The sequence below is a fragment of the Grus americana genome, chromosome 20, assembly GCF_028858705.1.
Source record: "Grus americana isolate bGruAme1 chromosome 20, bGruAme1.mat, whole genome shotgun sequence".
NCBI lineage: Eukaryota > Metazoa > Chordata > Aves > Gruiformes > Gruidae > Grus > Grus americana.
The window spans coordinates 11,864,807-11,875,258 of record NC_072871.1 but is presented as its reverse complement, the minus strand read 5'-3'; the positions used below and the strand labels follow the sequence as shown (position 1 = coordinate 11,875,258).

The following is a 10,452-nucleotide window of genomic DNA, read 5'->3' as shown; positions in this document are numbered from 1 at the left end:
GCCTGCCCCGCCCCCTCGGGACTCCGCCCCCCCCGCCGCTGCCCGGCCGGTCTCCCGACCCCCCGTATCCCGACCCCCGGGGAGCCCTGGCTGGCAAGCACCGCCCGCAGGCCTCCGGGACACTGCCCGCACGGTACAGCTCGCCAGAGGAAACAACTGCAACTGACATTTTTCCTTTAGCAAAATAATAATTGATCAGTCAGAAGGTGTTTCTTCGGGATAGGAAATTTAATTAACAAACACACAACAGACATTTTGTCGTTACAAAGCTGGGGAGCCGTGGCAGTGACTGCCCCACAGGCTGCTCTCCTGGGCAGCGGTGGCACAGCCACGCCGCGCAGTCAGCGGGGCCGCTCGGTAGCATCCATGGCTGACCCCCAGCAGCACTTCCATCCTGGGCCACCTGCCCCGCGCTCACTTTAAGCCAGCCTTTTTCAAGTCCTCTGGCAGGACCCGGCCTTTCTTCCGGGCCCTGGCTTTCTTCTTCTCTATCCTATCCTTCTTCTTCTTCTGAATGTTCTTGCGACGCTTTTCCTGCCGCTGTTGCATCTTTTCCACCACTCTTTCTGTCCGCTTCTCCCACTGCCTTTGGCGTTGTGCTTTACGCTTCTCCTTACGCTTCAGAGCTTCTTTCAGACGCTCCTCATCATCACGAATCTTCACACCTTCTGCCTTATAGAGAACATTTGTCCACTTCATCTTGTTCTCTAGCTCCTGAGCTTTCTCCTGGTCCTTATCCTTGAGCTCCTCCAGCTTATTCTTCCTGGTCTCCAGCCTGCTCAGCAGCTGCTTGTAGTTTCTGCCCGTCAGAGGAGTGATGTTGCCTTTCACTGCTTTCCTCTTCTCTTTCTTCTTCTGGATCTTGCTCAACTCATTCTCTTCATGGATTTCGACCCTGTTAAACACAATCTCAGCTGTGCTCTCCTCCTTTTTGCTTTCTGGCTCTACTGGTACCTCCTCAGTTTCCTTCTTCTCCATTTTTGCCTTCATCTTCAACTCCTTCCTTCGGCGCTTTTTCCTCTCTCTCTCATACTTCCTTCGCTGCCTCTTCTCCAGGACAGCAGGGGGTAATTCTTTGGCATCATCCTAAGAAGAAGGATGAACATGAATCAGGAGCCTTAAAGGGATAAAGCAGAATTCAAGTGGGATGTCCTCAAGTTCCTGATTTCAAACTTCTATGAAACGCGCTACTTGTGACAAGAAGTCATGGGCTCAGCTTTCAGAGATACTGAACACAGTAAAGGCATTTCAAGCCCTTTACTCTCTCTCAACACCCTGTAGCTATGATCCCTTTCAGGCTCTTCGTGCTTTTTTTTTCCCTAACAATCACCAGGGGCATGCTCTCCTCCAAGCCAGGCCCTGCTGCTTCTCACATGTTTTCCAGAGCACAGAATACACCCAGGTCACCCAGCAAGACCCACGGGCACTCCCTTAGGAGATAGAATTAGCTCAAATCCTGAGCCAGGTAAGATCATAGTCTTGTCCCCACACCCCTGGGAGGCTAGGAAGAATTTGTATTGCATAAACACACATATGGATACATATTAAGAGTTCTCATACTTGTCCAGAAGCTTTTTTAATCTTCTCATGTAGTCTCTGACGCAAGAGATTCATTGCAGAAAAAGAAGGGGAACCAAGTTCACTTTTGCTCCCTGAAAACGAGAGGAAGAAAATAAAAATACTTAAAAGACAGCACCAGCTAAACAGAATTTTCTACAGCTACGGGAAAAGCTCTGAGAGCTCTTTAGATGCTGTGAATAGAATAGAAAATCTAAAGAAACCAAGAGTTTCAGTTTCACTGGTTTCTTTAGAATTCCCCCTTTTCTATCCATATATCATTCAATGCTGACAGCCAGCATGGCCTGGCATGCCCTGCGGCTGCCAAACAAGCCAGAGGACAAGGACCAAGCCTTGTGGGAACAAAGACACCAAGGACATATTTCTTTGCTATCAGGTTTTCCAGATTCATCACGGAGAGCCAGCCTGGTACGCCAGAGACTGTATCCACGCAATAATTCCCAGAAGTTACCCAAATACATAAAAAGTCTGCGATTCAGACTAAACGCTATTTCCAGAGAGCCACCTAGTGGTGACGTTACAAATGTCTGTACATATGCAGAAGCTTTTAGGGCACGTGGAATAAGCAAAGATGTTTTCAATTCAGCTGAACTTCTTAAAGGCTTTCCAAACTATACACGTGTGGAGCAACTGAAAAGCAGCCACCTCAGCTCAGGTAACTTTAACCAGACCATGGCAACACTGGTATTCTTACCTGTAACCAAACTCTCATTTTTGCTGTGTGTAACAGCTCCCTGTGGAGATGATTGGCTGGCTTGAGGAGCTGCTTTCTGTCCTGGGGTAGGTTTATTTGTGTTAGAGACCACCTGCTTGACCGAAGGAGCAGTTGTCTTCTCAGCTTGCTTCTTGGGTTTCTTTCTCTTCTTTTTCTTGAGCGGTCTGCCAGCATCCTCGGGCTGGCCTGGCTTAGATACTAGAAGACAAAGACAAATTACACAAAACAGGACAACACTACATTCCCACTTCATAACGCTCAGTTATTACTGAAGACTAAAATTCCAGCAATGCAATAGCATATCTCAATCTTAAAAAATTCCAGTTTAGGATTTATTTAAGCAGACCCAAACGTGCTTGCACTCTTCACTAGAGCCCCAGTTCTCCCCCGTCCAATCACCACGCGTACACAAGTGTTCAGGAGCACCGTGTTACAGCAGATATTGGTTTTTCCTACAAAAGCGGCACAACGCGCTCCCCCGGGCCAAGCACCCCGTGGAGACAAGCCTGCCACAAGCCCAGACTCCCACACATCGGCCAGGAGGGACAGAAGCCGACGCGCTGCAGCTCCATTACCAAATTTCCTCTTCCGCGACTCGGGGGCGTGCTGCACGCAGACCTTCCTGGCCAAGCCCTGCAGGTAGGAGTCCTGGGCGGCCAGGCTGGCCATCATCGCCCGGCTCCCTCAGCGCGGACAGGCCGCAGAGCCCCGGCCGGGCCCGAGCCGCGCTGTCCGCTCCTCAGGGCACCGTGAGGACCGCGGCATCCTCCTCGTGCGGCGCCTCCGGCAGGAAGTGACCTCAGCGCGCCGGGCCGGAAGTGGCGGCGAGCAGGGAGCGGCAGTGCCGCGGCGGAGCGGGGCCCAGCAGCCGGCCCAGCGGAGCGCCCGCCGGGGCTGGCATGGCCACGGGGCTCTGCCACAGCCAGCGAGGGCCAGGGGCCGGACGCCGAGGCCCCCGTGAAGCCTCGAGGTGCCCCAAGCAGACGGGGGAAGGGTGCTCGGGCCTCCTCTGGAGCGGCGGCAGGTCGCCCCGCCACCCCCGTCCCCGGAGCAGCCCGCAGGGAGGCCTCCGCTTCGCCGCTGCCCAGTTAGGCTCCGATCTGGAGGTCCCAAACCCTCATTTGGGATGACTGGGTCGGAGGAGACAGACCGGTAACCGGTTCAGTCTGCGGGGTGCGATGGGGTTTGTGACGGTGACGGCTCCGGGCGCAGGTCGGGCGCAGCCGCAGGGCAAGGAGCAGGGCTTTCTTCAAACCCCCGGGGGAAACACTCGTCCTAGTGCAGCTCATGCTCAGTACTGTCATATCTTCACCAAACCTCGTGGCTGAAAACACACGCTTTAAAAATTATACAAAAGAGTTAGTTTTATTAAATCACCTAATTACAAAAATAAATGGAATGGAAGAAAAAAAATTACACCAAAATTCACATGCTAAGGAACAAGACGTTACAGCAGAATGCTGGGGAAGCTCGGCTCAGCTGTTTGGAATGTACCCGTGGCTCTGCGGTACCGACACCGAGCTGCCATGTCTATTCCTGTTCAACTACACCCCCCTTCAGCGGCACGCTTCGAGCCGACGCAGAACAACTGCAAAGGGAAAGGGCAGAAGACGTGCCGAGCTGCCGAACAGCTGCAGACAAAGCACCAAAAGCATTTCTTTGGAGGGAAACCGCAAGACTAACCGAGTATCCCTCGCTGCTCCGTGCACCCCAGTCATCTCAAGATTTATTAGACAAAACTATTGGCCAACATAAATGCTGGCTTCATGTTAGCTCAGGCTCTGTTAATAGATAAGTTTCTGTGTAAACACTGGAAAAGGAATCGGACTAACTAAAGCATGTGGCTGCTTCTATCTGCAGCCTGGAGCAAGTGGCATCATCAATACCTCAGTCCGATTCCTCAGTTTGCCCCTTCCTCTTCAAAAGGCAGAATACTGCTGTTCCGTAAGGGTCTCCTGGCAGCCCCTCCTGAAGGACTGCGAGGAAGAAGTTCAAGTTTGTGAAGCACTCTGACAGCAAAGACATGTAGTAAAAAGTACTACACGATTCTTACTCTAGTTAGTAGAATGGAGGTTGTCAGATGCCATCCTGAGATTGCTTTAAAGCAGGCAGAACGTCAGTAACCTTGGGAAGGAGGTAAAACCCCCCAAACACTCATTGCCCCCACATTTGGCTCAAGTTTATCCCAAACAAAGTCAACTCCCGACACTCCAGCGTGTACTTGGTGAGATTCACATGGAAACAGACTAGATTTCTAATAAACTCTACACGTAACTATCATGTAAAAGCAAACCTAACTCTAATTAGCTAGAACTATCAACTTTGTATTTAATTACCACTATCTCTTAAGGGAGAGAAACACTCATGGCAATGTCTCAGGGATGGAGAAAGCACCGTGGCCACCCAGTGAGCAGAAACCTGCAAATACAGCTCCAGTGCCTTCTCCTGACAGCGGGAGACGTTTGTTCAGTACAGCAGGTGGAAGACTTCCAGCAGTGCAGTGCCACCAGGAGGAACATGTTCGGCAGCAGAGGATCCTCTTCAGGAGTGCTCCGTGGGGCCTGCCCCATGCCCGTTCACATGAGGGTGCGATGGGGTTGAGCTCTGCGAGGGAGCAACGCTCTGCTCTGCTGTGGCAGCTGTCAGAGGCATGGAGAGGCTTTCAGGGGACAGCGTGGCAAAGTCTTGTCTCCAGTAGGCTTCGCACAGTGGAAGATCATTGCTGTCACACAGACTGTAGCTTTCCAGAACAAGCAACCCCAGTGAGGAGAGATAGCAGGTGCAGTAAGAGAGGAGGGGAGGGAGGGAAAGGGTGGGGGGAGCAAGACAGAAGCAAAGCATTAAGAAAATGGCAAAAAAAACGTTCATGGATGCAAGGTCTGCGTTTGCAATTTCATCACAAGTCTTGTGACACCGGCCTTCCCTAGGACACCCCTTAAGGGCTGGTCTCGAACCTCATGGGCCTGCTGAGAATCAGGGGGATTTCAGAGACAAAACTGTTGCTACAAACTGAAACAGAGGCCCAATTCTAATCCAGACACTCTTAAGTCTCTGGAAAGATCCGGGCTGAAGTCCTGGCACCCCAAACGTGGGAGTTCTGCTGCTGATTTGAGTGAGACAAGGACCTCATCCATAATTATTTTACTTGGAGTTAGATCACAGCCTATGTGAGGAAAAAAATATAAATCCTGCTCTAAATTTAAGTTCAGCAAAAAAGCTAGCACAATTGTTTTAGGGCCTGTCCCTGTCATGATAAAGAAACCTATTTGCACCCTTGCCCTTTCATTATTTCAATAAAGCGCACCACAGAAGGTCTGGGTCTTCTATTGAAGCTCCCCAGCCTGATTATAAAGTACTGTCAGCTCCTACTAGTTTCAGCAGAAGCTGAGTTAACGGTTCTTCTAAAAGCAGCTTGCTGGATTTGACCGCTGTAGACTATGGAGCTGGATGAACCAGCAGTGTGGGAAAAAGTACAACTGGCTAATTCTTGCCTGTGCTCTGAGCGAAACACAATGTGGAAGGGCCACAACTAAAAAGAGCAATGATGGAAGAAACTGGAACAAAACCAAAACAAATTCCACAGAGAGGAAGGAGCTGCACACACAAGAGACACCCAAGACAAAGTGAGTGCTGGAGCGGAAAGCAGCTTGTGTTCAGAGTAAAACAAACCCAATGGGTCAAGTGATTTTGTTGTTGCAGCTTTATTTACAGTTTTAATGTATGGACTTGAATAGATGCTTTGGGAAATATTTAAAGTGTAGAAATATGAGACACTTGAAATTGCACAGACATGAAACATGTTGAGATCTAACCCCACACTCAAGACAGCTCCTACAATCGCAGAGGAGGGAGCAATGGAACATAAATGCAAGTTTGGCGTTTAGGATGAGAGAAGACAAGCTGGACTTGGAGTTACCACTTTGGGGAATAAGCACACAAAGCACTAGTTGCAAGCATCTACTTCTGAGCTCTTTTCTGGCAGCATCACCCAGCTGGTTTTGCAGTAGAAGTGAGAAGGCAGCAGATACAGGTTTTATATCTGGGGCCTTTGTAAAATCCCTTGGAAGATCACCCTTCCCTACAGTCCCCACCACACAGTGAAGCTGGGTTCAATTAGCCTTCAGGACTGAACCAGAACTATGACTCCTTTTCTGTCAGTCTTAGACCATGTCAGTCAGGCCATGGTTTTTCAAGGAGAACCGGGCCACAGCATCCACCACATCTTGGCAGGTGAGTTACTAAGAAAATTTTAGCTGCGTCACAAGCATAACAGTTTCTCCTGCTGCCCCAGTTAGTCCCAAGTCTAAGCTTCGCCTCTCACATAACACTCCTCAAAAGTCAGAGTGAATGAGCAGCTACTACTACGTAGCTACTACGTAGCTACTACGTAGCCTACAACAGTACTGCCCAACCTGCTGCTCTGTCCTTTGGCTGAGGGTTTCTCAGTGCGCGGAAGGCACTTCACTACTTCCCTCAGGGCAGGCAGTCAGGTCTGCGCACAGAGGAACAGCTCTACTTAACACAGAGATGGAAAGTAAAGATTCCTTCAGAACAATCTACTCAGCTTTAGTTTCAAGGACGTGCTTTCAGGTCTCCTCATCAAAACTCCCGTGTACACATAAAAAGCCTAGCAACTGTGGGCAAGGGGCTGCCACCTAAGCCCCGTTAGCACGATGGCCGCGATAGCTGCTGGGGAGGAGATGCTCCCTTCCGCTGGCTTTTCACAGCTGTCGGGAGCAGCACACAGGGGCCAAACAAGCTGCACAGCATGGGGCAGCTCTTGCCTTCGCAGCATCTGGAGGTGTGCTGCTGAGAGCGCTCACTTTTCTACAGCCCTCCCTGGAGGGACGACCTAAAATAAACTAACCAGTGACCTTCAGGGAAACTGGAGCATGGGAGAGAAGTTTGGTGGGATGGCTGTATGGAACCCATGTCTTGGGCTCGTGGATCTGCACACCTCTTTATAAATCCTGAGGGATCAAGCCCCACGAGGAAGGAAGCAATAGTGCAGAGAGGCAACTCCCCAGCTGGGCTCCCAGGACAGCACAGAATGCCCGTTTGTGGGCAAACCAGCTATTGCATTTACAGCCATTTAAACATGATTATCACTCAAGACTACGTGACATAACAGAAATCCTTTTTTCCACATTAGATAATAAGGTTTCATTAAAAACATCTTAGTATTCTAATTATAAAAGGACTTTGAATAAATCACTGTTTCTATATTTACACAAACACAATTTCTTTGGTGCAGAAAAAGACAGGAAAGAGCACAGGAAGGGAGTAAGTGCTAAAAACAAATGACTAAGTGCTACGTGATAACAGGTTTCACTGGAGGGATCATAGCTCTGTAGAGTTGCCAAGTTTCTGCACCTTGCGACCACTCTTATAAGAAAAAGCACGAAGGCAAATCCGTTTGGTATATGCCAACGTTTGTGCTTAGATGTTTGTTCCGTTACGGAGGGCTGCCATTACACGGCATCTGGTGCCAGGCAGGTGAACAGACCATGCCAGCATGGTCAGAACCCCTTAGTCCAAAAGTTAAAGCTACTGACACACAGTGGTTGCAGCCTGGTGACAGTGTGAGGGAAGCACGCCTGGCACATGTGAGGCACTCTCATCCCACACCGCATCACTTTGGATACAGCTCACAGCGATACTGTATGCAGCCTGTGTACTGGATGCACCCCGACCTATCAGGGCCTGGAGTGGTGCTTGGGTTTGCGATCATCCCTCTTCATTTCTGAGATATTTCCAGCATCCCTTGCCACCCCCCAAAAAACTGAGTAAACTTTGAAAAACAACTCTAAACTTTTACCTCTAGTTTTCTTCCAATGTCATAGCAGTTTCTAAGCTATGTCATATCAATATCTTTTTACCCTTAAAATACATATACTACTCAAACAATGGCCTAACTTCCAAAGATATTGAGCTATTAGGGTTTTAGTTGACTTAGCTGGGGTTATAGGCATTCAGCATTTTTAGAAAGAAGGGAAAGGCAAAAATAGAAAACCTAGTCATTAAAATTTTAAATAAGATTTTGAAAAGTTAAGTTTTTCTCTAGAAGTCATATTGCGCTGACTTCACTTAGCTTGGACAGTGCAGCCAAAACAATCAGGTTCTCATTTGCTTTCTCCTGCTTTCATTTACTGCATCATCAACTAGAAGTGCTGGAGTGCATCAAAGAAAATAAAATTAAAAAAATAAAGTGTCTGAATTCTCTAAAACCTGTTTTCAAAGAGTCTTTTAAAAATATTAAAAATCCCACAAACAAATCAGTAATAAGTCACTATCCCATAGAAAATCCTATCACAATACTTCATAATTCAATGAAACTGAGCAAGTCTTTTTTGCTCATTTCAGATGTTCACCCCAAGAGGGCTCCAGGTGGGCGGGGGCAGTGGACTACCAGGGAAAAGGCACACCGTGTAACCAGGTCACTTGTGAAAGGACTCACCACAAAGACGTGGTGATCTAACATGAGGACCCAGCTCAGCAAGCTAGCCTCTCTAGGGAGAGAGACAGAGGCTCCTCCACAGGGATACTCAGACAGAAGCCTATACCCCCAAGGAAATTAATCTCCTTTTACAATGATTACAAAGGAACCTTAAGCAATTATCTGTCAAATCTACCCAACTAAAGCAGGCACCTAGAGTTGGATGCTGCAAATACCTCCTTCACCATGGCGTTTATACCCTGTAGGACATCTACAAGGAAAAGGCAGTTGCTTTAGCTGCAGAAAAAGAGTTTGACCTAATTAAAAACAGGAGTAAAGTTTTGTTGGGAACATTCTCAAGACCTATACTCTAAGGACTACTTTGTCTGGACTAACTACCCCAAAAGGGTTGGAGTCATAAGGCAGAAGTCCACTGCCCTATTTGTACCTGGAAGAGTAATATTCTTCTTCTAGCTCGTACAGGTCAATGGAGATCTCATCCCGTAGTGCAATCAACTTCTTGTCACATTCCTCCTGCAAGCTTCTCAGCTGCTGGTTGCGCTGGTTGATGGCTTCATTCACAGAGGGGAAATCATTGAGGATCAAGAACTGCTTCAGGTCAGACACAAGTTTCATCAAGGACTCACCAGCTCGGACCTTGTAGCAGGAAAAAAAAAAATCACATAGCACATAGTACATCAAAACAGTGCTTTGCTCCAATTCTAAAACAAGATCTCCCAAGCTGCTTCTTCAGCCCAAGCCTTAAATAAAGTAGGAACTTCCATGATACGTGAGGATTCTGACAGAAGCCTGTAGCTGACAAGCCAGCTTTCCCCCTAGAGAAGGAATTCACCCAACAGCCACCCCAAATATCAGGTCACTTTTCTAGCAGCAGTCCTCATGAGTGTTACAAAGGCTGAGCTAGATGCGATAACAAACCCAACAGTACCTGAAAGATGTGCCCATTGATTTGAACAGCAGTTGCTACTCACAATGTTTGCAGCTCTGACATGCATCTCATAGTTATCTTGTTCACCCTGGGTTGCTCGAGAGACTTGAGTTTCATCCTCAATCTAAAGAAAAAAGTGTACATATGCACCTTTACATACTAAAATCCTGATACATGATTACCACATGATAAGGCGTCTTATTTCAGTTCAGTTCACACCTGGAATCTCTGGGGCAACCGCTGGACTCTATGGCACCCGCGGATCACCTTTGCTACCCTGCGCTTCTCCCCGTTTAGCAACACGGCTTGGCTGCCCGCAGGGCGGAGGCCGGGAGGCCAAGCAGCAGCCGGGGAGAAGTGACCGCCGCCCGCCCTGGGGGAGGAACCCTCTTCCCTCACCCACCGCCCCCCTCAGGGTCTCAGGGCCGCCCCGGCTGAAAGGCCGCCCTCTCCCCGCTCAGGGCCCTCGCTCTCCCCTCAGGGACGCCCCAACTCTCCTCAAAGCTGCCCCGGGGAAAACCTCCCCCTCTCCCCTCAGGAGCCCGGGTGCTCCCGCGGGCGCGACACCCTCCCCTCGGAGCTGGGCTACGGCCCGGGCCCACCTTGGCAGTCTTGATGATTTCGGTAAAGTTGTCCATGATGGACTTGACGTCATCCTTGAGGCGTTTGTTGTAAGACTGCAGCAGGGTCTCCTTGCTCTGCGGCAGCACCCGCTGCTGCGCCATGGCGACCTCCAGCCTCCGCCTTCCCGCCCCTCCCGGGCCCTCCCCGGCC

At 49.4% G+C, this 10,452-nt stretch overlaps 2 protein-coding genes across 6 annotated transcripts; both read right to left on the bottom strand.

The window, feature by feature from the left end:
- Positions 1 to 209: 209 nt before the first annotated feature.
- Positions 210 to 3,104, bottom strand: SURF6 (surfeit 6). The gene is made up of 4 exons (XM_054849242.1): positions 2,869 to 3,104; positions 2,273 to 2,491; positions 1,561 to 1,652; positions 210 to 1,086 (listed from the first exon to the last, which is right to left on the bottom strand). Exons 1-4 carry the CDS (start codon positions 2,963 to 2,965, stop codon positions 415 to 417), a joined length of 1,080 nt encoding a protein of 359 aa, XP_054705217.1. The 5' UTR covers positions 2,966 to 3,104; the 3' UTR covers positions 210 to 414.
- A 396-nt stretch (positions 3,105 to 3,500) lies between these two features.
- On the bottom strand, positions 3,501 to 10,427 carry MED22 (mediator complex subunit 22). 5 transcript variants are annotated; one of them, XM_054849244.1, is made up of 5 exons: positions 10,281 to 10,427; positions 9,722 to 9,802; positions 9,178 to 9,386; positions 4,630 to 4,932; positions 3,612 to 3,630 (listed from the first exon to the last, which is right to left on the bottom strand). In XM_054849244.1, the coding sequence occupies exons 1-4, from the start codon at positions 10,401 to 10,403 to the stop codon at positions 4,656 to 4,658; spliced, it is 690 nt and encodes a 229-aa protein (XP_054705219.1). In that variant the 5' UTR covers positions 10,404 to 10,427; the 3' UTR covers positions 3,612 to 3,630; positions 4,630 to 4,655. The 5 variants fall into 5 exon arrangements, with proteins under 5 accessions (XP_054705222.1, XP_054705219.1, XP_054705220.1 ...); XM_054849247.1 differs by lacking the exon at positions 4,630 to 4,932 and having other exon boundaries at positions 3,501 to 3,630; XM_054849245.1 differs by lacking the exon at positions 3,612 to 3,630 and having other exon boundaries at positions 3,643 to 5,033.
- Between the last annotated feature and the right edge of the window lie 25 nt (positions 10,428 to 10,452).

Bases quoted from the DNA above. Each gene is read 5' to 3' on its own strand.
- SURF6 (XM_054849242.1), bottom strand. From the start codon at position 2,965: ATGATGGCCAGCCTGGCCGCCCAGGACTCCTACCTGCAGGGCTTGGCC. The intron at 2,492-2,868 runs GTAATGGAGCTG...TTTGTCTTCTAG, and splicing joins GTCGCGGAAGAGGAAATTTG to TATCTAAGCCAGGCCAGCCC. The intron at 1,653-2,272 runs GTAAGAATACCA...TCTCGTTTTCAG, and splicing joins AAATGAGAGTTTGGTTACAG to GGAGCAAAAGTGAACTTGGT.
- MED22 (XM_054849244.1), bottom strand. From the start codon at position 10,403: ATGGCGCAGCAGCGGGTGCTGCCGCAGAGCAAGGAGACCCTGCTGCAG. The intron at 9,803-10,280 runs GTGGGCCCGGGC...TTTTTTCTTTAG, and splicing joins AAATCATCAAGACTGCCAAG to ATTGAGGATGAAACTCAAGT. The intron at 9,387-9,721 runs GTGAGTAGCAAC...TCCTGCTACAAG, and splicing joins ATGTCAGAGCTGCAAACATT to GTCCGAGCTGGTGAGTCCTT.